Source organism: Colletotrichum higginsianum, chromosome 9 (assembly GCF_001672515.1).
Source record: "Colletotrichum higginsianum IMI 349063 chromosome 9, whole genome shotgun sequence".
Classification (NCBI taxonomy): domain Eukaryota; kingdom Fungi; phylum Ascomycota; class Sordariomycetes; order Glomerellales; family Glomerellaceae; genus Colletotrichum; species Colletotrichum higginsianum.
In genome coordinates, this window is record NC_030961.1 from 500878 (window position 1) to 524315 (window position 23438).

Genomic DNA, 23438 nt, shown 5'->3' on the forward strand with positions numbered 1-23438 from the left:
AACATTTTTAGGGAATGAAATTATAATAGATTATAAAAATAAGATTTTAAATATATTAAAATAACTATATATTAAAGCTATTAGAAAAATATAATAAAAAGAATATACTTTATAGAGATAGCCCTATAAATCCTAATTTAAAATTAAGGAAAAATAATAATTAGGCATCTATAGAGGAAATAAAAACCTATTAATAATAAATAGGATCCTTATTATATACTAGCTTAAAAACTAGGCTAAATATAACCTATTCTATTAATCTATATGCTAAATATATAAGTAACCCTTTACAGGAGCACTTTTTAGCTCTAGATTATATATAGGGATATTTAAATAAATATCCTAGCCTTAAATTAGTTATTAACTATAATATAGACCTATAGATAATAGGTTTTACAGATTCTAATTAGGCTAGAGATTTAGACAATAGAATGTCTACTTCTAGTTATATATTTAACTTTAGTTACTATAACCCTATAAGCTGGAACTCTATAAAATAAAAAACTATAGTATTATCTACTTGTAAAGCTGAATATATAGCTTTAATAGAAGCAGTAAAAGAAGCCTTATATTTATATAATTCTTATAACTATATTTATAAAGAATTAAAGCTTCCTTTTACTCTTAATAAACTTATTATATTAATAGATAATAAAGCAGTACAAAGAGTTGCAGAAAATCCAGAGCTACATAAAAAGGCTAAGTATATAGACATAAAATACTATTTTTCTAAATTTAATATATATAATAATAACGTCTCTTTATTTTACGTATATACTAGAAATAATATAGTAAATATATTTACTAAGCCTGTAAATATAGAAGTAATAAGATACTTTAAGAAGACTATAAACCTTAATAATAAGGGGTTTTTACCTAAAGATAATAAAAATATAAAAATAAATAAATTAAAAGAACTAGAAAACCTAGTATATATAGTTACAAGTTATATAAAGGAAAATAACCTACTTAGAAATTCTTAAGTACTCTAGAAAGAAATTCCTAAGTACCCTAGAAAAGAATTCTAGAAATACTACTATATATACTATATATACTATTAAGTTCTATTAGGTTTCCCCTTATGTACTTTTTCTCTAAAATATAGAGTTTTTTAAATTATAAATTATTACTATATAACTATAAATATTACTATATAACTATCTTTCTCTTATAAAGAGTTTTTTATTATAATAGGACTTTTCTCTACTATAAAAGAGTTTTTATCCTATAATCTACTTTATCTCTTATAACCTATATAATATAATGTAAACTTTCTATAAACTATAGTAACCTTAAGGGGGTAACTAAGAATAAAGAAGCTTATTTATAAAAATACTTATATGCTTAATTGCATATATCTCTATAACTAAAAGAGATATAAGTAAATAGGTTTTATATTTAGAATCCTTATAATTTTAGCTATAGAATAGTGTATAATTTATCTGCATATCTTGTATATAAGGATTTACAGACATACTAGTCTACATACAGACTAGTAGAAGCATTCCAGGCCAGCCCTTCATACCAAGGACTTCAGCCCTACATACCAGATAAATACACTATACTATAAGCGTATTTTTACATATAATAATATGTATTAATAATCTAGGATTTTATCCCTTAGGCAGAATTATAAATAGAGGGAATTTCCCCCTCTATTTACCTTAGACTTTAGACCTTATGCATGCAAGTAATATACAACCTTTCTGCCTACTTTTTATCTTATCCTTATTTAAGATATTCTATCTTATATTCCTACTCTAATCTTAATAAAAATAGTTTTAGTTAATTACTTAAGTAACTACTTAATTAATATATAAAAATAACTATAATTACTTACCTTCCTACTGCCTTTTTTTTTACTCCTACTTTATAAAAATAATACCTTTTTGTATACTTATAGTAATAATACTTTTTTTTATACTTACTAACTAATTAAAATAATATTCTTTTTTACTCTTTTTTTCCTATTTAAAATAATACTTTTTTTATACTTACTAACTAATTAAAATTTTGCCCTTTTTTATACCTTTTTACTCCTACTAATTAAAAAAGGCCTACTAATTAAAAAAGGCCTCCTAATTACTCTAAACTTAAGTTACTAAATTACTACAAATTTTAATTTCTCATTACCTCTATAAATTACTACTTACTTTTACTACTACTACCTATAGTATTTTACCCTCCTACTTATCTACTTTAATTAGTCCTTTACTTAACTTAATAAAGTTATATAGAGCTATTATTATATATATAAAATAAATTTAATTAGTAAACAAATACTCTAGAGGTACTACTTATAGTATTTTCTACTTTCTTTTTATACAGCTAAATACCTTCTTAATAATAATGCAAAGTCTTAAGTAGTATAAATTATATAATTCTACTAGTATTTCTAATTATAACTCTCTATTAGTAAACTCCTTTAAATAGTACTTTTTATTTAAATATAAAGTAACTATTCTCCTTTAGCTAGTAAAGCTACTATTACTAAAATAATACCTCCCCTATAGTATTTTAAATAATCTACTAACTACTTATTTTAGTAGGGCTATATTATATATAGAGCCCTTAGCTCCTACTAATATATACAAAAATAACTTATTAAATCTTACTACTACAAATACATTTTGCAATATATATTACTTCTAATTAAAGAATTAACTTTACTATTTAAGAGGGATAAAAACTTAAATAAGTATACTATTAACTACTCTAATATACTTATTAAAGTAACTATTCTTTACTAAAAGCTTAATTAATAGAGAAATATACTTAAATTATAGTTAGATAATAACTTCTTAATAAAGTATAACTATAGCTATAAGAAGTAATTAAATAATTATAGAGATAGTACTCTATAAAATCTAAAAGAAGTAGGTAGTATTACACTAAGTCTCTCCTTATTTAACTATATATAGAAATATAAGGAATTTTTATTTAATTAACTAATTTGTAGTAGTTTTTATAAAGCTACTATTATTAAATTATACTTTAAATTAATAAAAGTCTACTTTTATTAAGTAAAAGAGGTCCTTAAATTAAATATTAGAGCTATTAAGAAAATACTCTACTAGTTTTACTATATAATTTACTCTACTAGAATAAGTAATTTATTAATTAGAATAGCCTCTTTTTTTAATTTTATTAAGTATAATAATAATACTTATAGTAGTAGTAACTACTACTACTACTATAAATAAAGCTACTATAAGAATCTTATAATAATTATTTATAGAGTATTACTATTAGTATATTATTACTACTCCTTATTCTTAACCCTTAATTTAATTCTTAACTAAGGAGTCTTGCAGTATTAAGAAAAATAGTAGAAAAGATACTTTTTATTAATACTTTCCCCTTTTTAGTAGCTTTCTATAATACTTTTAGAAAGATACAATATATAATTTTAACTTTTAAGCTCCTTATGCTATATTAAGTAAGGTGCACCCGGATTTGTATATTCGAGAGTTATACACGCTGGATTTTAGCTCTAGCCCTCAATTCGTATTGACCTGGCCCCTAACCGATCACGCCCTTGGTGGATGCGTTGTGTACTGACCCAGCACCCTAGGTAGGTAGGTACTGTGTGCTGTGTCTTGTGCTGTGTACTGGGCCGAATGTAGTGTGGGCGAGGGAAAAGAGGAGGAGGGTAAGGTGAATGAACGGCCAGGCCGACCCAGTTCCCATCCAGCGTTGATTAGCATTGGGAGTAGTTGTTTACACTCTCATGTTCATTCTCATTCTCACTCTCACTCTTGTTCTTACCTACCTACATACACCCTCTTTTTTTTTTCTTTTTTTTTCTTTTTCTCTCTCATGCTCCTACTATCTCATTCACTCTCTCCGTTCCACGCACAAGCACACGCTTCTACTTTCCGCCTGGATCTTTTCATCTTTTTCCCCCTTTTACCTACCCAGAGGTGGGGAGACGGAACGGGGATAGAAGGGTCAGGGAAGCAGACCAGGGGGCACAAAGTAAGGTATCAATGGTGGGAGATGGTGTATGTCTGTGTGTGCGTGTGTGTGCGTAGAATTGTAGAGCGTAAGGTACTTTGATTGGACCAGCGACCCTTTGGGTCAAGGGGAATGACCCAGGTACCTTGGTACCCAGAGGCACAGTGACAGAGGACGACGCACCAGGGAACGACCAGAGGATTCTCAGGCTTAGGCTAGGCTCAGGCTCAGGTTTCCGGCCTGGCTCCTCGCATTGATGCTGCTGGAGGGTTTGGGCGTTTCAAATTAGCAGATAAAGCCGCTAGTCTCAATTTGGAATAGGCTCCCGTCATGATGGACATATCTCGTCTCCCATTGATTGCCCCTCGTCCTCGTGGTGCGCGCTCGGTACGTTGCGCGATCCTTTCGTCCCCCATCTCCATATTCATATCCATATCCATATTCATACCCATCCATCTCCATACCTATCCATCTTCCTACTCGACTTCGTTTCCTCTAGCCATCGCTACCATGGATGATGGGAGTCCTCACTTGGCAGACACCGGAAGAGAGACAAGATTTCCCTGCCGGTGAATTGTGGTCGAGATATCGAGGTCCTGCTGTCTGCGGCTAGTGGTACACCTGGTGCAGCTTGCAGGCACCATGATCCCTGGATTTGCAGACGACATGGGGGATGCTCCGAGGGAGGGGGGAGGGGGGAGGGGATCCAAAGCAGATCAAAAGCACAACATGACTGCCACTTCAAACCCAACAAGAAGCACACGGGTGGCACGGTTTTGTTCCAGAAGACTGATGGAACAAACATACATAGTAGGTCGAGGGCAGGGCAGGGGAAGGAAGCCAAGGGAGAGGCACTGACAAGATCCCCCCTCCTTCGCTGGCTCACTCTCCCTCTCCCACTCCCCTCTTTCCATCCCATCAGTTTGGTCCAGGGGTCACTGGCTGAGTACTTAAATGCTTCGAGACGCAGAAATGGGCAACGGAAACGGAGCTGGCAGAATCATGACATACAAGTCTGCTCTACAATCTACGCTGATGACGGCCGTCATTGCCTTGCCCTGAATGACGGGCATTTGAAGAGCGGGCCGTTTCTGCCAGGATAGAGGCTGTTGCTGGACGGGGCTGACAACAAGACTGCATACAGTACACCCACCGTATGCGATGTACAGACCAAGAGACTTTGCAAATGACGGCGGCCGCTTTGAACCATATTGTCGCCCCAATCATGCCTGCAGCTCTAGCTCATCGACAATTAACTCTCAGTAGCGTGCAGTGTAATGTGTGTACAGTAAACAGACACTCAACGCTACTCATGACATCGGGATCCCCGTTTCTTTGAGTCTCATCTGTGAAGGTGGTGGTGCCGGATTGATTGCAAGAGCCCCATCTTCTCTGCAAGGTACTCGCTGGATCCGTCTGCCATTGCGCCTTTGTTCCCTGCCCCCGCCAAAGAACCCGATAGCTGAGAAGACAACGAACGAGCTGACTGTCTGCCCACTTGCCTCAAGGTCGCTCTGCTAACCAACCAGTCAGTTGATTTTGAACAACTTCAGTGCAAGCTTGCAGCCCGGCATATCCAGAATGCCAATCCGCATCCAAGCACCGACCTACTGACCTTAGGTACCTAGATGGGTATAGACCTTATCTGCCCAGGAAGGTACAATGTATTGGAAGTTGTCTGAGTGATGTACAGAGTACGTACCCACAGTCGAGCCTGCCCTCCTTCCGATAAGCGATGTCTTAGTTAAGCGAACTGACACCTTTCCGATAAGGTACCCGTTCAACGAAGCTTCTCTTTTGCATATCTTGGCCAACCCAACCTACAAGACCCGTCGCATCGCTTGAAAACTCACAAAAAAGGCATGCTCATCGCCGTGCGAGTGTACTGTACAATCGCCCGCCAGAGAACCAGTCGTGCCAGTCATACTTTGTGCAATACAGACAGAAGCCATCGTCTGCGTCTACAGCAGCCGTGGCGCCTCACCGGGCTTGGCCTTCGCCGACAATGAAACTAACGACGCGCCAGACGCCTTTGAAGCACAGCCATCTGGTTGTGTCTGCAGTCTTCGGGCCTCTCCCATCATGCTGCCTGCGCCGCCCGTCCCGACAAGGTCTCGCCTGGTCGTCTCTTAACAGGAATCGCAGAGGTGCCGCCCTATCCGCTGCTAGGCATGACAACGCCCATGGTCCCCCGGCCGAACCCTTGAGCTTGCCGTCAGCACGTCTTTCAAGCCGCCGCCCGACCGGCTGGCTATCCGCGGGACGGGTTGAGGGTTCTCAGACAAGCGCATGGAGCATCTCCCAGAGTCCCGTCTGCCTTTCTTGTTTCGTTGCCCCAAAGCACGGAACTACCCTGCTCTGACGCCGCGGACAGGACTTGCGCCGTGCGGCTTGGCTCTGCCATCCTTGCCGTTCTGCTCGCCTCTTCAGGGTCCGCTTGACATGCCCGAAGCAGCGTTGCTGTCAGTCTGTCTGGGCACACGAACGCCGACTGCACATCCTCAGTGCCCCCCCTCCCCACAGATGAGAGAGATGCCGTTCAACAGTCGTACCGTCGAAGCGTCCAAGACTTTGGCCAAAACCTAATCCCCTCTGCGCCAACCTGCCGAAGCTAGTATTCAGAACCGCGGATCGGGCCTAGATGGACACCCATCATGGTCGACCAAAACACGTCAAAAAAGTTGAAACAGTCCGTTCATGCATACGGTGGGCTGGCCTTCCTGGGGGAGAGAGGGGGGGGCTCCAAGGAAACAGCAGGAGCCTCACATGAAGAGTACAATGTATTTTGAGACCAAGAGACGGCTGCACGATGTGTCGAAATGCGAGAGGGGAGACCCATGTCTTCGTACGAAGGGCTTTCCCGGATAATTGCCACCGCTGCTCTCTGCGGCGAGTCGACGACATACCTGTAGCTGTCCAGTACATCGTCAGTGTCACTTTTCTAGCAGTGAGAGCCAGCCGGGTCTGACGCTCGTGCCCTTTGTTTCTCGTTCGCGTGGCCTTGGAAAAGCGACATGCCGACCAGCGTTACTACCCTCACCTTCGGCCCCCAACGCTGGAGGCATCGATGGCGCGTCTCACTCGCGGCCTAGGCGGTCCGCGCTGCGGCACCGGCGTAGGTCCTTGGGAGCGCGAGGCGTCGTCGGTGGCTGAATGATGAACGCCGCGCTCTTTTATCAAGACGGTCCGCGCTGCGACCTGGCTTCGACCCGGCGGGTGCTGGGGAATGCTCACGACCGATCGCTGGGACGGTCATATGCTGCCTCTCCTGGTCTGGCAAAAGCCGCCGAAGACTGCATGGCAGGGCAGGTTGCCATGGCATCCGGTCTCCATCTCCCCACGGCTTCAAGCGGATACCCGCCTCGGTCGGCAATGAGCCGGAAGCAATAGTCCGAATATTGGTCCCGGACATCGCATCTCGAAGCCGCCGTCCACTGATGCCAGGGAGAGTGTCATGGCCGATTGGACTGAGGCTCACGAACGATGGACCAACTGGGCATAGTCTATCGGGCCAAATCTTTCGTGCATGCACCCCCTCGCGGCTCATTTTTAGGAGTCTCGGTGGAGCCAGGTAGCGTGAAAGCCGAAGCACCCCGGAAAATCACTTTAGCTCGGTCTCTTGGAGAAGTACAGCCGTATGGCCGAGCACTTATAACAAGAGATGCGTAACTACTCTCCCACCCAAAGCGTTGCCGCTTTCTCCAGACTTACGCCCACGGCTCGTCACGAACGGTGCTTTCAAAGATGGCTGGCGCCTGGCGATGCAACCCCTCCTCGATGTGACATCTCAAAGGCGCCTCACCTTCGAAGATCTGCGCGCAACTCATCAGCGTCTTCGCGTAGGGAGGGTAGGGTGCTTTTGCGCGGATGACTCCCGCGTCACATGGGTTCCACGCGCAGGGCGACGGCAAAGGGCATTGCCGTCATGCTTGCGCCTGAAACCCTTGACAAGGAAGGGGGGGGGAGAGGGTTCGGTCCCTGACAGACATGCAGAGCGAAGAGGCAGGCTTCAAAAAGCCTCCAACGTAAAACTACATCTTATTGTATACCCATCGTAGACAATCCCCCGAGTCTGTTGGATAAGCTCGCGAACATCAGCGCGAAGCTCGTTGCGACCTCGCCGTCACCGCTACCGCCGCGACTGCACTCCCAAGGTTAGTTTCGATAATTTTCTCCCGATTGGAGCACTCGTATGTTGTCGCGTGTTCGTGGAACTCTGGGTCGGAGACGATGGGATCCCCCCGTCTTGGGACTCTGAGAGGGGAAGAGAAGGGGAACGCAATCATGTGGGTACCCGGGCCGTCCGGCCTCCGGAGTGCGGGCGGGCGCTGGTCGGTGCGGCCATCGGGGCGACTCTGACTTGGCAGAGAGGTAGGTGACTGAGTCGGGTTGCCGCTCAGGATGGAACAAGAGGTGATCGGGGCGAAGTGTCGAGGATCTGCGCCCTACATGTGTCAGTGACGGGGCGGTTGCAGGTTTGTCTTCCTCGAGGGCTCTTTCTTTCTTTCTCCATCTCCTTTGTCAGCTCATCTGCAAGTGCTGGCGGGCGCAAGGGGTGGCCGGTCCATTGGATCAGATGGCCAGAGGAATCACCACTGGGCAACAGTCCCTGTTCTCTGAACACGGTGGCATCGACCATAAACCTTTGTCGAATCTACCAGGAGGAACGCGAAATACCAATGCTGCAGTCGTGTCCAGATGACTTTACCCGCAGAGCCGCAAGCCTCGCGGAGCCGATTAATGTTCTCGTAGAGGGGCAAACTTATCGGTGGTCCGGCGCGTGGACCCAATAGGCGCGACTGGGCAGGGTCGAGCTTGACCAACTCGAGGGCGTCGAAGAGAAGTTGACAATATGGCCGAGATGTGACGAATGCCAAGATGCATGCGAAAACGACACACACTCCAAACGAGGGCAGCAGATGAAAGTTCAAACCAAGAGTCTCAAGTTCAATGTTGTCCATGTTGTGATGAACCATCACAGTATGGGGAGGCAGAGGAGGGTAGATGAAGGTATGGGAAACTCGGCGGATACTTGCCCAAAGATGGAATAGACATGGCATTTCCCCCAACGGCCCAGGGATTCTCCCCTTTTCCTGCACGGCATCGGAGGGGGTTTGAAGTTTCTCTAGAAGAAGAAGAACGGCCGCGAGAGAGAAAGTCAATCTGGACGGGACCTGAAGCTAAGGTTCGGGGGCTGGCCGTTGACGCTGCGGCCGAGAGCCGTCCCGCGAGGGAGAAGGGGGGGGGGGGGGGGGGGGAGGGTTGACACTTGGTCCCTGGATGGCACCCGAGGGGGGGGGGGGCACGATTCTCGTCTTGGGAACTGTCAACACTTACGATGCGCAGTGTTCGTGTGTGGGTTTGGAGGTAGGCCATTTGCAACAAGCCGCCCAACTGTAAAGCGGTGCGATGCCAACTATCCATATGGCCACTGGAGACTTGATCCTCCGCCGCTCCACTGGCACGCTCCACCCAGTGTTTGGCCCAGCCCCCGGCGTCGTCCCACTGTTGGATGCATGCCAATTCGCCACCCAAGCAGTATTTTGTACGCACTAGGCATGCGAGTGTGTTGTGTGAGTGAGTGTGTGTCTGTAGGCGTAGTGCAAGTGTTTCGTGCAGCAAGCGGCAGCACACTGGGGGGGCCGGAAGGGGAGGGGATGAATAGAGCCGACCGGACGCATCAGTTATCAGGGGGCTGATGCCGATGCCGATGCAGATGCAGATTAGCTTCGCCGCTTGCCGTTGTAAAGTTTCTCCGGACGGGTGGCCGACGATAGGGCCGCACGGCGTGCCGGGACGCGGCGTCCCGTTCTATTTCCATCTGTATCACCGCGAGAACCCCCTCCTCTGGCCTCTGGCGCAGCGAGCGTCGGAGTGAGTGGTCGCCGGCGGTGGCCAATTTACATGGTCCATGAGTGGGCGTTGTGGGCCGTATGGATACCGCTGCTGGCAACAGGATTGCTGGAATGCGGAACGGCCGACAACGGCGCGGTCCCGCGGTGGCCACTCGGTATTGTTGGGTTGCCCTCACGGCCTGGAGGGGGGGGGGGCATAAAACAAACACTGGGGAGAACAAAGGAGCATTGTGAGGAGAGATATGGGGAGAGGCACAGAAGAGTAAAAAAGAGAGATACGTACTCCGTACAGTACCTACCTAGGAAAGGTATCCAGGTACCTAGTTGGAAGATGTATCTGTACTCTGTAGATGACAGCAGGTTTGGAGGTGGCACGGCTGGATTGGCGACTGGTTAGCGATTGGCGGTTGGCAGCAAGGTGGATTCTGGTTGGGCGTATGTGCGGGAAAGAGCGCCCTGGAATGGTGCCTGCTCCTTTCCCTCCCTTCCGGCAACTGGGAGGAGGAAAGGCAAGAACGACAGGACGGGTCCCAAGACCCTTTTCTTCCCACCGGCTTCCGTGCTTCCTCCTTGAGTTTCTCCTTTCGCTACCCGGTGTTTGTATCTCTACACTGCTCTTACCTGAGAGTGTACTCCCGTCCCCAGTCTGCATGGTCGTCACCCCGTCCCCCGTCTCCCCCGTCCACTGTTCCACACCGCCGCAGACTGCAGTGTCTTGTCGTCCTGCAACGGCCCTCATCCCGCCACCTCCGCCGTTCCTCTCTCTCCCCTCTCCTCCCCCTCCACCCCCCCCAAAACAGGCTTTCCTAGGCTGCCCACCCTGCCTCTCTGCCTTTGACCTTCAACCAACAACAGCCAAGCAAACAAACGACCGAATCAGCCCGCCAAACCGGCCAGGACAGAACCTCCAACCTCCAAACCTGAACCTCGACCAAACAATCCTCTCAAATCTCGCTTCGTCCCGTCTCGTTTTCTCGTCTTCCCGAACGCTTACCCGCTTCTGCTTGTCTTTTTCTTTTGGGCGGTTCGCTCCATCACATCAACCCATCCACCATCCAATCCGTGACCCAACCACCAATCCCTCCATCCTTATGTTGTTTTCTTTTCTGAATGCGACAGCCTCAACAAGCCTGATTCACTGCATCGCAACAAATCATCGCCTCCCCTCGCCATATTAAACAAAAATCGCAGCACCATCGCTGCTGTCTTTACGTGACGCAGCCAATCTAGCCTCGACATCAATCAGTCAATCCATCAATCAGTCATCAATACTCCTCCCCCCTGCAACTAAGGAATTCGCCATCGTTATCGTTGCTGCACAAGCAAACTCTTTGCTGCAGCTCCCCACGGCGGGCCACTTCCCGCTGATACCAAGCCACGGCATCAGCACCTTTGAGAGTCAACACATACCTACCTCTCGCCTTAAGTTTAGCCTGCGTCAAGACCCCGAGCACGAGCCTCCTTCCTCCCTCGCCCGCATGGCCCGCGACGACGCATCCCACTAGAAAAGTTGTAGTGACGAACCCGCGCGCGACACACCTCTCCGTACATGTCCAGCATGGCCGCCTTCGCTTCCCAAGACCCTGATGAGGGCTATTCCGAAGACCCCCTCAACCCCAGCTCCAGCAGCCTTCACTATGTCTCAAGCGCAGCCCGCCCGCCTGCCGACTTGCCTGCCTGGCTGGCGAGACACCTGCCCGGCCTCTCCGTTTCTGCCAAGACTGGTATGTCTACTTGCCCCCAACTTCACCAGGAGCTTTGCTCCCACAAGCCTCCATTCCGAACTGAACTGACTTGTCGCTTGTCCACAAATAGAGCTCGCCATGGCTATCCTCGACAACCTGCCCACAACGGCCGTCGTGGACATCGTCCAGCGCCTGCATCCTCGCCTCTACATCGACTTCGTCCACTATCTGCCCCCGGAGGTCTGCTTGAAGATCCTCGGCTACCTCGACCCCTTGTCCCTTATCAACGTCGCCATGGCTTGCCGCGCCTGGCACGAGCTGGCCCTCGACCGCAAGCTGTGGGAGAACCTATACCACATGGAGGGCTGGAAGGCCCTGTACTCCGAGATCCACCGCTGGGAGGACAAGGTCAACGAGGGCTTGAATCACTCCGCCAGCTCCCTCCACAGGGTTCGATCCTCCGAGGACGGCCACACCTACAAGAAGCGCGCCATATCCGAGGACGACGACCTCGAAATGACGGACGCCGGAGCCGCCCTACCCCGGGAAGAACCCCCAAACAGCTCCGCCAACACCGTCATGGGCAGCAGCATTTTTGGAAGCCCCGCCTCGGCGACGCCTCAGCCCGGAGACATGGACGTCGACCGCTCCGCCTCGGCCTCCAACAGCCGGAGCCGAGAGAGAAGCTTAGGTTTCGATTCCATGGGCAAGGGCAAGGGCAAGGGCAAGGCGGCGCTTGTCAAGGAGGAATCCCTGCCGCCCATGGTCCCCGACGACGCCCGCGGAGGCCTTGCCTGCTCGACCCTCTGGTCCTGGGACGCACCCAGCTCGAGATACAAGCTAAACTGGAAGTACATCTACACGATGCGCCGCCGCCTGGAGCAGAACTGGGAGCTTGGCAAGTGCTCCCATTTCCAGCTGCCCCATCCCGACCACCTCGACGAGGGCCATCAGGAGTGCATCTACAGCTTGCAGTACGACAGCGATTACATCGTCAGCGGCAGTCGAGACAAAACGATCCGCATCTGGAGCATGCATACCCGTCGCTTGCAGATGAAGCCGCTCGAGGGGCACACCGGATCCGTCCTGTGCCTGCAGTTCGATTCAGACCCGGAGGAAGACCTCGTCGTCTCTGGCAGCAGCGACTCGGACGTCATTCTCTGGCGTTTCTCGACGGGCAAGATCATTCAGCGCCTCAAGAACGCGCACTCCGAGTCCGTCCTCAACGTCAAGTTTGACAAGAGGATCCTCGTCACCTGCTCCAAGGACAAGACCATCAAGATCTTCAACCGCCGACCCCTGCGCTACGGTGAACCTGGCTACGGCGACGTCGACGTTGTCTTCTCTGCCCCGACCCGCCTGCGGAACTACAGCTACGGAAACCCTATGGACGATTTGCCCCTCAAGCCCCCTTACACCATGATTGGTGTACTCGAGGGCCACGGCGCGGCCGTCAATGCCGTCCAGATCTGCAAGAACGAGGTCGTCTCGGCCAGCGGCGACAGAAACATCAAGGTCTGGGACTGGACTAAGCAGGTGTGCATTAGGACCGTCGTCGGCCACGGCAAGGGCATCGCCTGCGTGCAGTACGACGGTCGGAGGATTGTTAGTGGCAGCAGCGACAACGAAGTCAAGGTATTTGACCGCGCCAGCGGTCTCGAAGTGGCCAGCCTGCGGGCGCATACCAGCCTCGTCCGGACCGTCCAAGCAGGTTTCGGCGACCTCCCATTTAGCGCTGACGAGGATAAGGCCGAGGCGAAGCGGGTCGACGAGACGTACTTCAAGGCGATAGAATCCGGCGTCATCGCCCCCTTTACCGAGTACAGTCGGAGCCGCCGAGGCCAACCTCGTAATGCGGGCAGTAGCAGACCGGAGGATATTACGGCGTATGGCGCCGCTCTACCCCCGGGCGGCGGCGGCGGCAAGTATGCTCGCATTGTTTCCGGCTCGTACGACCAGAGCGTCATCATCTGGCGTCGCGACAAGGAGGGCGTGTGGAAGGACATGCAACACTTGCGACCCGAGGAAGCCGCCGCAGCAGCCCAGGCGCAGGCGCGCGCGGACTCGCAAGCAGCTGCCGAGGCGTTGCTTGCAGCCGCCGGCCAAGGCGCGTTGTCGCACATGGTGGCCTCGCACGCTGCCCGGGGACCTTCCACCGGGTCTTCTAGAGCGGCAACACTTGCTCTCGCCGCACAGGACCCTGCTCAAGTTTTCATGCAACTCGTCGACACCGTCGTGCCCCAGGGGCCGACCCAGCTTCGCCAGACCCTGCACAACTACCCAACCATGGCCATGTCACACAGGGCGCACATCCAGGCCGCCATCGGCCGAGAACCGAACTCGCGTATTCGGGACGAACTCCGCAATGCGCTTCATGCGGCCTTGCTAGAGGCGCAAGTTATCCTAGCCGGCGGGCATGGGCCCGCTCGCGAACAGCCGACCATCGTCCCGCCTTCGTTACCACCGCTTGGTCCGGCTACATCCGGTTCTGCTACGGCTGGGTCGGCGGGAGGTTCTACTAGTGGCCCCCTTTTTGACATGCCACCCAGTAGACAATTAACCACGGCCGTTAGTGCCGGAAGTGTTCACGCTCGCCGACCTGATGTACGCAGCCAACTGGGTCCTGCCGCCGGCGCTACCGCCGGCACCGCCGGCAATACCTCGCCGCCTGCGGCGCCCCAGGTACAGGGACACCTGCATATTCAAGGTCAGGGCCAACCGACACAGCAGGGCCAAGGACAAGGGCAGGTGCCGACACAACCAGGAGCGCCCGTACAGACGCAGGCGACGCCGGTGCCGGTACAGGGAGCGCAGCACCCGGTGCCCGGCGCGGCGCACCACCCGCACATGGCCAACGGCGACAATGGCCCGGCACGGGTGTTCAAGTTGCAATACGACGCCCGCAGAATTATTTGTTGTAGTCAAACAAATACCATTGTGGGCTGGGACTTTTGCAACAACGACCCGGAGCTGGAGGAGGTTGCGCGGTTCTTTGGCACAGTGGAGTAGATATGGACGTCTGTTGTTGGAGTAGTAGTTGTAGCATCACCGGCATAGCGTATTGTATAGGGAGGACGACGGAAAGAGGGGAGGGCGGCTTCACCTCTCGCCTCTTGGGCGTAAATTTTTTTTATATTCTTCCTCACGGGGCATAGGAGTTGGGGACAGTAGAATCAAGTGGGGCTCTAGTGCATGATGGCGAACCATCAGTTTCGACTTTCTCGTGCCCCTCTCTCTTTCTCTCTCTCTCTCTCTCTCTCTCTCTCTCTCTCTCTTAATAATGAAAAGTGGATATGAAGTGTACCAATGGATGGGAACAAGAACCAAAAACGCCGTTCCAACTCCTGCTTCGTCTTGTATGCTCGCGTTTCGCATGTGGTTGTAGTTCCAAGGTTGTTGAGGCCGTTAACCAGCAGCCTGCTTGACCTTGGTGCCCTCCTTGGGCTCCTCGTCGACGAACTCGGGCAGCTCCTCCTGCATGAAGCTCGGCAGGCCGGCGCCCATCTCGGGCTCGAGCTCGGCCTCCATACCGAGAGCTTCAAGTTCGGCGTCGAGCTCGGCCTCGTCGACGTCCTCGGGGATGTCGTAGGAGCGCGACAGGCTCTCCTGGATGTCGTTGCCGATGTCCATGAGGTCGGCCATCTCGTCCTGCAGGCGCTCGATCTTGTCGATGTCGACCTTGCCGTACTGGCGCTTGAGCTCCTTGTTGGTGGTCTGCAGGGCGTCGACGGTGGCCATGGTGTTCTTGAGGTTGTCCTGCATAGTCTGGGCCTGCTCCATGTTCCAGACCTGGGACTGGAGCTGGTCGCGCTGCGCCTCGTACATCTTGCGGCGCTGGAGGACCTTGAGGGCCTTCTGCTTGATGGCGTTCTTGCCGGGGCCGTCGCGCATCTTGGCGAGCTTCTGCTGGTAGGTGTTGAGCTCGGCGGTGAGGGCCGAGAGCTTGACGTCGATGGAGGAGATACGGTCGTCGATGTTTGTGATGGCCGAGTTGAGGGTCGGCTTCGGCCCCTTGGGGGCGGCGCCGAAGAGGCGGTTCATCTTGGGTGGGTGGGTTGGGTGGTTGCGGGCGAAAAATCCTCTCCCCTGTTCACTCTATCTCTCTCTGTCTCTGTTTCCCCCTCTTCTTCTAGTGTGCTACTCGGTTCTTCGTCGTTTGGGTTCCTGCGAGTTGAGGTGGGAAAGTTGGGTGCCTGGATGACGTTGCGTGTGGGCGGACGCGCTGTTGGGTTCGTTCCCAGGCGACGGGTTTATCGATAGGACCCCGCGGTCGGAGGGTGGGGCAGTCGGAGGCAATACGGGTCCGGTGGCTGAGTGGGGGAGCGGAATAACAATGTGCCGAGATGGTGTCCGGTCTTGGTTCCCCAGGGACGGAAGCTGCGTCCGACTTGGCGTCGTTGTTACGTGCAACACAACAAACATCATCAGTACCTGTATTACCACCCGTCAATCATGGATATCTCAAAACATTTCGGGCTTGACTGTGTTTCCGCAATACATGCTTTTCACTCTTCGCTTTGTGGATTGTGCTTATCATCTCCTTTTTGGGAATGCTCGCAAGTTTATCTGGGCTCTATCTAACGCTACTAAAAGTCTGTTTTCGAGGTTACAAGCGGCCAGTATGTATGACCACCTCCTTCGTTCCCCTCGACGATGGCTCCCAAGTCAACGGCAAATCCGATGGTTGTTTTTCTCGCCCTTCCCCCCCCATAGACCCGCCAGTCCTGGCCCTCCCAGGAAAATGACACCAATCTCAGCCGCCGATGCACAGTTTCAGGGGCAAGTTGTGCACGGCGAGGCGCAGTTACATAATGGCTTTCCCCTCCATCCTGGGCATCGCGGCAGTGGTCGTGTAATAAGTCGCCAAGAATTCCATGACTAAAAGGGTCCCAGCCGTTCCGCGTGTCCCTTCGTTTGTGCATATAGGGAGCACCACTCTCGGCAACCCGTCTTCTGACATCGGTACTTTTTTTTTTCCTTCTCCATTTCGTCACAAGCAAAGCCGAACCGACCTCCCCCTATTTTCCCCCTGAAGACGTGAGATGCTTTGATGTAGAGCGTGAATGTACTTGCGACGCAGACGGATCAGACCGACCTGCGAGGAGAAGTCGGACATGAGACCGTCGCCAACCGAGGAGATGATGGAGGAGGCCAAGCTGTGGACGGGCCGGGAGCGGCACCGCGGGGGCCCGGACGATGACGAGGATGAAAGCCCTGTCGGAGCTGCTGGCGGCTCCGAGACGGAGGCGTGTCTCGGCGATGAGGAGGACGAGAGGCCCGGGGTGCCTTCCGGGTCTGCGACGGCCCTCCCCATTTACGTGTCGATGCATCGGTAACTTCGCCCCTGACACGGCGCCAGTGATGGGTGTTGCGCTGACGGAGAAGGCAGTGTGCGCCGGCTCATCGTTGCGAGCATAGGTGAGACCACTGAGCGACGCATCATCGGTATTATGACGACTAACTGGCTGTTCCCTCAGACGATCCATACACGCTTGATCAACTAAGCGATCCCAGGATGAATCTTCTCATTGTAAGGCCTCTCGTTGAGCGTCTGTTCCACCCAAAGGATATTACAATAGGTACACCAAGCACTCCTCACTTACCCAACCCCCCTCTCACCCTTATCTTTTTTTTTTTTTAAGAAACATCACCAGTACTGATAACCGTCCTCAGTCTACTGCCTCCTGGCCAACCGCCTCCACTTCCTCCGCCAGCAGGCGACCACAGTCCACCAGCCTGTCAATATGGCCCGCGCGGCTCTCTGCGAGCTGGTCGCCACCCGGGTCCTCCGCCGCTTCCACGAGTCCAACCCTGGCGCCCAGGGCCTGCTCTTCCTCTCGCACATCCTCGTCGGCGGTTTCGATCCCTTCGAGGGCGCCCCCGAGGCCGTCGAGTTCGAGGGCCGCCGCCAGTGGGCCGTCCAGGAGCGCGGCGGCCTCGAGCGCAAGCTCACGGCTCTCGAGCTCGCCATCCTCTCCGAGAGCAAGACCTTCATCGGGTCCCCCGCCTGCCAGCGCGTTGTCAACGCCGTCTACGAAGGGCGTGTCATATACACCCCCCTGTCCTTCGTCGACATCCTCCCGGACCACTACAAGTACCACCCCATCTCGCTCTACGACCCGCGCAAGGCGCCCATCCTGAACCACTACCGCCTCATCGTCCCACGCTCCCGCCATTTCATCGAGTTCGTGCAGTTCCTCGTGCTCATGGTGCTCTACTTCCTCGCCATGCTGTACCGCCGGAGCAGCAACGAGGTCTTTGAGTTCCTCTTCTGCATCTACGCCGCCGGCTGGGTGCTCGACGAGCTCGCCGCCGTCGTCGAGCACGGCTGGGAAGTGCACGCGCAGAACTTGTGGTCCTGGCTCGACGTCACTTTCTCCGCCATCTACGGCGTCTACGTGATCGCGCGCATTTACGACGTCGCCGCGGGCCACTTCCCCGACGGTCACGGCCTGCACATCCTCCCGCTCGCGGCGCCCATCCTGCTGACCCGCGTCGCCTTCAACATCGCCCCGGACAACATCGTGCTCATCTCGCTGCACGCCATGATGAAGGATTTCCTGCTGCTGTCGTTCCTCGCCTGCTGGTGCTTCATGGGCTTCCTTCTCGCGCTGCAGTGGCTCATCGACTCCAACGACAACTTCAACGAGACGCCCTCGTGGTTCACCATCGGCAAGTGGATGCTCTGGATCTGGTTCGGCCTCGACGGCACGGGCATTGAGGAGTCGGTGCAGTTCCACATTGTCTTGGGCCCCGCGCTTATGATAGGCTTCGCCTTCCTCGGCAACACACTGTTCCTGACGATCCTCGTCGCCATGCTCACAAACACCTTTTCCAAGATCATTGCCGACGAGACGGCTGAGGTGCAGTTCCGCCGCGCCGTGCTGACGTTCGAAGGGGTCAAGAGTGACGCCATCTTCGCGTACCCGCCGCCCTTCAACATCTTCGCCCTCGCGACGCTGCTGCCGCTGCGCTTCCTCGTGTCGCCGGAGTCGTTCCACAGGGTCAACGTCGCGCTCATCCGCGCGCTGAACCTGCCGACGCTGCTGCTCATCAGCCTCTACGAGAGGCGGCAGTTCTCACGGCGGGCGCGGGCCAAGACAGGGGACCGGTCGCTTCTGGGCTGGAAGTTCTCGGGGTTTTCGCCGCACGGGGACATCCAGGCCGTGTTCGAGACGGCGCCGCCGCCGGACGTGGCGGATCTGATTGAGGAGCTGGACAAGCTCGGGGACGAGGGCTCGGTCGCGGACGAGTTCGTGCCCAAGTTGTCGGCGGACTTGGGCCGGCCGATCCGGTGGAGGTCGAGGTTACGGAACGGAGTTCAGGAGCACGATGAGTGAGATTTTGGGGGGGAGGTATTGGAGTCTCCCTTACTCCCGCTCTCTCTCTCTCTCATTATCTCTTTATTGTCTTCATTAGATTTAGATTATTGTAACATAGCCCCTCCCCGCCTTTTCACAGCGGATCAGAATACCTCCACATAACATCCTACAACTTCCACACCTGCAAGTTGCGGTACCGCGCAACGAGCGGTTGCATCTGTCTGAACCCGATCCGGCCGTCCCGGATGACGGGGCCCGTCGACTTGTCGTCGTAAAACTCAAAGATGGGCAGGCCGTTGATGGAGAAGCTGACCTCGCGCTTGTCCTTGACGACCTCGATCTTGTAGAAGGCGCCCGCCGCGTCCGGGACGGGCGGCAGCGGGTCGCCGCCCTGAGCGACGAGGTGAAAACCGGGAGACTTGCGCAGGTTGGCGACGTGGAAGGCGCGCTCCTCGGGCCAGCGGCGGCGGAAGTAGGACGCGTGCAGCGTGCGGATGTCGGAGGAGTGGTACTGCGGGTAGCTGCCGTTGCGCGGCTTCAGGGACGGGTCGAAGATGGAGCCCTTGCCGTCGTCGGCGGCGGAGGCGGCGCCGAAGAAGAACATGGCGAGGCCCGGCTCGGCGCGCGGGGAGAACTCCCAGGTGATGCGGATGCCGTCGGGGAAGACCTCGGGCACCCACCACACAAAGTAGTCGGCCTCGGCGCCGGCTCCCGCGAGCTCGATGGAGGAGTCCACGGCGGTGAAGTTGAGAGGCCCCTCGGCGACCCAGGTGGCGACGTCCGAGGTCGAGTTGAGGGGGTTGCTGTAGAGGAGCGTCTCTGCTGCCGCTGCCATTGTCGAGGCCGCGAGGGCGAGGAGGGGGGTGAAAGATCGCATCTTGAGAGGGATGGAATGTGAGGATGGCCTCAGCGGGGGGGAGGGAGGAGACGTGGGAAGAGTAGGTTGACGGGACCCTTGCGCGATTGTCTGGAGTCAGAAGAGACAACGGTGGGACAACGGAAGCAAAGGTTACATTGCCGACCCTGAGTGGGCTGGCAAGTCTCTCTTATACCAGGTCTTTCCCACTTTACAAGCGCGTCGCTCAACTTCTCCAACGTCGAGCGGGCTGATGCTACACCGAGATGCCCGAGTCAGGGGGGGCGGCAGGGGTGTGTGTGTGTCCCACGGCGGCGGACGGAACGGGCTAGACTAAGACGGGGGTGGCAGCCGGCGACCAAATGATGCCATCCAAAAGGCCAAAGGTGCGATTAATTTAAACGACCTCTGAACGGAAACTCTGGGCCGTTGAGGGGAGGTTGGCAGGCCGCCCCGGTTCCGGCGGGCCCATTCGACAAATGCTTATTTCAAGACGCCTCCTCTGCCCTGCATCACGCGATCCCGACAGGTCGTGGATGGGTTTCGCCAAAGGGGATAGGGGCCTTCGTCGTCGTTGTCGTCGTTGTCGCCGCCGCCGTCGTCGTCGTCGTCAAGACACCGCTCGCGCAAATTCGGGTCCCGGTCGCTTGGGACGACTTGAACTTTGGCAACTCCGGCGCTGCCGCTGCTATGATGCGGGGGAGCAGGAGAGGAAAGGGTCGATTCTCCCATCAAGTGAGGAGGCGAGGGGGCGGAGGTGGGGGTTCGGCTGGTACATGAAGCTAAGCATGGATTTCGAGAGGGGAACTTGAGAAGAAAGAGGTAAGATTGCAGAGAGGGGAGGGGAAACGTTATTTTGGCGCCTTCTTGGCAATTATCCTTGCCAAAAATCAACAGTCTTCGGAAAAGTCCGCACCCAATTGCCGAGATGTGACCAATATCCGGAGAGGGGTCGCACGGAGCCGGCGCCGGCGCCGGGCTTGGCATGTGTGTCTTGGTTAGCTCCTCCGGGCAACTCATTGCCGTGCTTTTGACGTCGACTGACAAGTATCTTGACTGAAACACCCGCTGTCATAACAAACGGGAAGCACAACGCGATGATGTTCGTGGTGCATCACAATCTTATTCATGCGAGAAGAAGACTGTGTAGGGTTATCGGGAGAAAACCAGACAGGGTGGAAACAATACATCCTTTGAGGGGGTTTTTTTTTTTTACGCAGCGGAGAGTTTCCACGGCTCAAGGTATCTGGAGTCCATTTAAAGAAACAAATTTCACCGTCTGGCTAGCTCCCATGCGCCAGCTTCTATTTAGGCACTTTGTTCACTTGGAATGTCTCGATAGCTAATGCCGCGTTGGACCTTTTTACCCTCGACTTGTTGCAAAGGCTCAATCTACTTGGCAACCATAGCTGAGACAAAGCATAGCTATCAGTCAAGCTGTGGAACGACAAGAGCATTTGTCTTAGCTAGGACCTTGTAGCCACCCAAATGTCTTTGACTCTGGAAAAACAATCGGCCGCGTTTCTAGGAGGGTCACCGCCAACATGGCAAGAGTCGTTAGTTAATACAAACACACATGCAGGCGCCAGGGATTTGGGCAAGGCACGCGCGCAATGGACAAATCCTACTTCCAAGGTGTGACCATATTCTAGCAAAAGTCCAAGTCAGTGATCCACTGCTTTCTTTCCTGATGAAAATTCCACGTCCTGTTTTACCCTCCCTTTAGTCCCTTCTCAAACTCCTCGAGTACTATTAGAATCAATTCACTTCTAGTTCTTATGTAAGCTATCAGTGTCAAGGGGCAAGAATACCTGAAGTCTTGACGAAAATAGAATGCTTAGATTAAGATTACCTATGCTCTTGGGTTTAAATTAGCAGTCACACCTAATGATACCAAAGACATTAATTTCTAGATGCTGTTTCATGTGTATCATTGCGGTGGAGACGGCAATCATATTCAAGCTAGTGATTTTCTCGATGTTAACCCCGGGGCATACAGGTATGTGGCAACAACCCAGGATCAGGCTAGTGACTTGCCCAGACTTGTGCAATGGGGAGGATCTAGAAGTGACCAGGGTTTTGACGCTTCCATATTGAATTGGATAAACAGCCGAGATTTATAGAAAGAATGGTACACGCTCCAGCATGGCTAGAGACAGCACTGTCTTGCACGAGACAGGGTAATACTCGATGGAAGAAAATGGCTGGCGTTTCATTGGCACTTGAAACCAGGTGTTTCAAACCCGTTTCTTGATTGACGTGCAAATAATCACACCGGAATTTGAACATAATGCAAATTTCCGCGGTTTCTCTTCTGATCCTCGAAATCAACAGGACTCTTCGTCAAAACATAATATCTAGAAATAAGCATAAACCCCTAACTTGTCCCCGTTGTTGTGTAGTATCAGGTGCAAGCTCGTCAGTTCCCCCGCTGAGCCAGAAGACTGAAGCCAGAGTGCAAGTCTCGGATCGCACGAGCGTGCGGCGCCTCCTCCTCGCCGCCGGTAATAAGACTGGTCGCCTTGCTTATTAAACCAACAACGCCAAGGATGTCCTCTTGGGTGATGGCGTTTTCCTTCTTGACCCAGCCCAACTCAGCAGGAAGGCGCTCGTTCACTGTGCCACGGTGTGAGAAATGGGTTCTCCAAGAAGACTTGAAGTCCAGGGACTTACAGAAAAAGTACTCGACCAGGGTCTTGTTGACGGTGCCGGCGGTCATGTTGCCAAAGGCAATGATCGGGGCGGCAACCTCACCCAGGCTAAAGTTCTCGACAGTCGCGGTGAAGGTGTAGTTTGGGTTGAAGGCCTTGGAGTTGATCTGGCGGGCAATCTTGCTGTTGGCCAGCTGGTCCGCGTCGAGGATGTCCTTGGTCCAGTAGGCTCTGCTCTCGTCAAAGATGGTCTGGTTGAAGATGTGGTTGCTCCCGAAGAAAGCATCCGTGCGACTGATGAACAGCCGTCAGCACAACTGCAAAGTTTATAGAGACCCGGCGTTGGACCTACCTCAAGCTTGCATCGTGTTCCAAAACGTTGTGAACGTTGAGTTGGTCCCTTGGGGGTCAGGTGTCAGCGTTTTGCGCAACTAGGAGCGGGGGATAAATAGATCCGTCTCACAAGGTGAAGAATGTGGCGTTCGGCTCCGGGTTAACAGGAATCGCCATCTTAAACATCAGCTCCCCCAGAGATTCGTTGAAGTTGAGCCCCTCTCGCAATCCCTTCACCACATTCTCCTGTGTCAGGTTCCGTCCATCGTGGGGAAGGAAGCCGTGGTTTGCCAAAGTGTTCATCATAGGGCAGGGGCCTCGGACTGTAAAGGTCAGTCAGTGTCTAAAGGACAAAATGAGAAATCATTTCTACGTACAGTCGTTGGGTCCGGCGGGGGCCCATTCATCAAGGGAGCCTCTTCTGATGTGAGGGTTGGACATGTGGGCTTTCGCCAAAAGGGGGTCGGCCGACGCCAGGCCAACGGCCAAAGCTACGATGGCAATGAACTGCTTCATTTTGGATTCGTTTGAGGTAGAATTCAAGCTGAATTGGTTCTGGGAACGGATGAAAAAGATTGGATGATGACAATCTGCTTTCGCTTCCTGGATGAACAACATACGGGATCTTGTATTTATAACCAACAACACCGATGCGAGCTCCTAGCGCGCATAGGACCCCCCCCCCCCCCCCTTGAACTCGACTCCGTTTCATTCTGAGGCCACCATAGCCACCGAAAACCTCGCCAGCCATCCCGTTCCCCTGAGCGGAGACAATGCCA

The 23438-nt window shown here is 52.2% G+C and overlaps 7 protein-coding genes across 7 annotated transcripts; 2 read left to right on the top strand and 5 right to left on the bottom strand.

Moving 5' to 3' along the window:
- Positions 1–8051: 8051 nt before the first annotated feature.
- CH63R_12399 (uncharacterized protein) lies at positions 8052–8918 on the bottom strand (the record flags this gene model as incomplete). The annotated part of the gene is made up of 2 exons (XM_018307373.1): positions 8052–8402; positions 8616–8918. The coding sequence occupies 2 exons, from the start codon at positions 8916–8918 to the stop codon at positions 8052–8054; spliced, it is 654 nt and encodes a 217-aa protein (XP_018151790.1).
- Positions 8919–11361: 2443 nt separating this feature from the next.
- Positions 11362–14506, top strand: CH63R_12400 (F-box/WD repeat domain-containing protein 1A; the record flags this gene model as incomplete). The annotated part of the gene is made up of 2 exons (XM_018307374.1): positions 11362–11536; positions 11628–14506. 2 exons carry the CDS (start codon positions 11362–11364, stop codon positions 14504–14506), a joined length of 3054 nt encoding a protein of 1017 aa, XP_018151791.1.
- Positions 14507–14902: 396 nt separating this feature from the next.
- On the bottom strand, positions 14903–15538 carry CH63R_12401 (Snf7 family protein; the record flags this gene model as incomplete). Its single annotated transcript, XM_018307375.1, has 1 exon — positions 14903–15538. The coding sequence occupies one exon, from the start codon at positions 15536–15538 to the stop codon at positions 14903–14905; it is 636 nt and encodes a 211-aa protein (XP_018151792.1).
- Positions 15539–16560: 1022 nt separating this feature from the next.
- On the top strand, positions 16561–18837 carry CH63R_12402 (nonselective cation channel; the record flags this gene model as incomplete). Its single annotated transcript, XM_018307376.1, has 4 exons — positions 16561–16829; positions 16887–16915; positions 16975–17076; positions 17171–18837. 4 exons carry the CDS (start codon positions 16561–16563, stop codon positions 18835–18837), a joined length of 2067 nt encoding a protein of 688 aa, XP_018151793.1.
- Positions 18838–18985: 148 nt separating this feature from the next.
- Positions 18986–19696, bottom strand: CH63R_12403 (YesU protein; the record flags this gene model as incomplete). The annotated part of the gene is made up of 1 exon (XM_018307377.1): positions 18986–19696. One exon carries the CDS (start codon positions 19694–19696, stop codon positions 18986–18988), a length of 711 nt encoding a protein of 236 aa, XP_018151794.1.
- A 462-nt stretch (positions 19697–20158) lies between these two features.
- On the bottom strand, positions 20159–20662 carry CH63R_12404 (uncharacterized protein; the record flags this gene model as incomplete). Its single annotated transcript, XM_018307378.1, has 1 exon — positions 20159–20662. The coding sequence occupies one exon, from the start codon at positions 20660–20662 to the stop codon at positions 20159–20161; it is 504 nt and encodes a 167-aa protein (XP_018151795.1).
- Positions 20663–22094: 1432 nt separating this feature from the next.
- On the bottom strand, positions 22095–23175 carry CH63R_12405 (Chloroperoxidase-like protein; the record flags this gene model as incomplete). Its single annotated transcript, XM_018307379.1, has 5 exons — positions 22095–22291; positions 22349–22620; positions 22679–22726; positions 22790–22982; positions 23037–23175. The coding sequence occupies 5 exons, from the start codon at positions 23173–23175 to the stop codon at positions 22095–22097; spliced, it is 849 nt and encodes a 282-aa protein (XP_018151796.1).
- Positions 23176–23438: the final 263 nt, after the last annotated feature.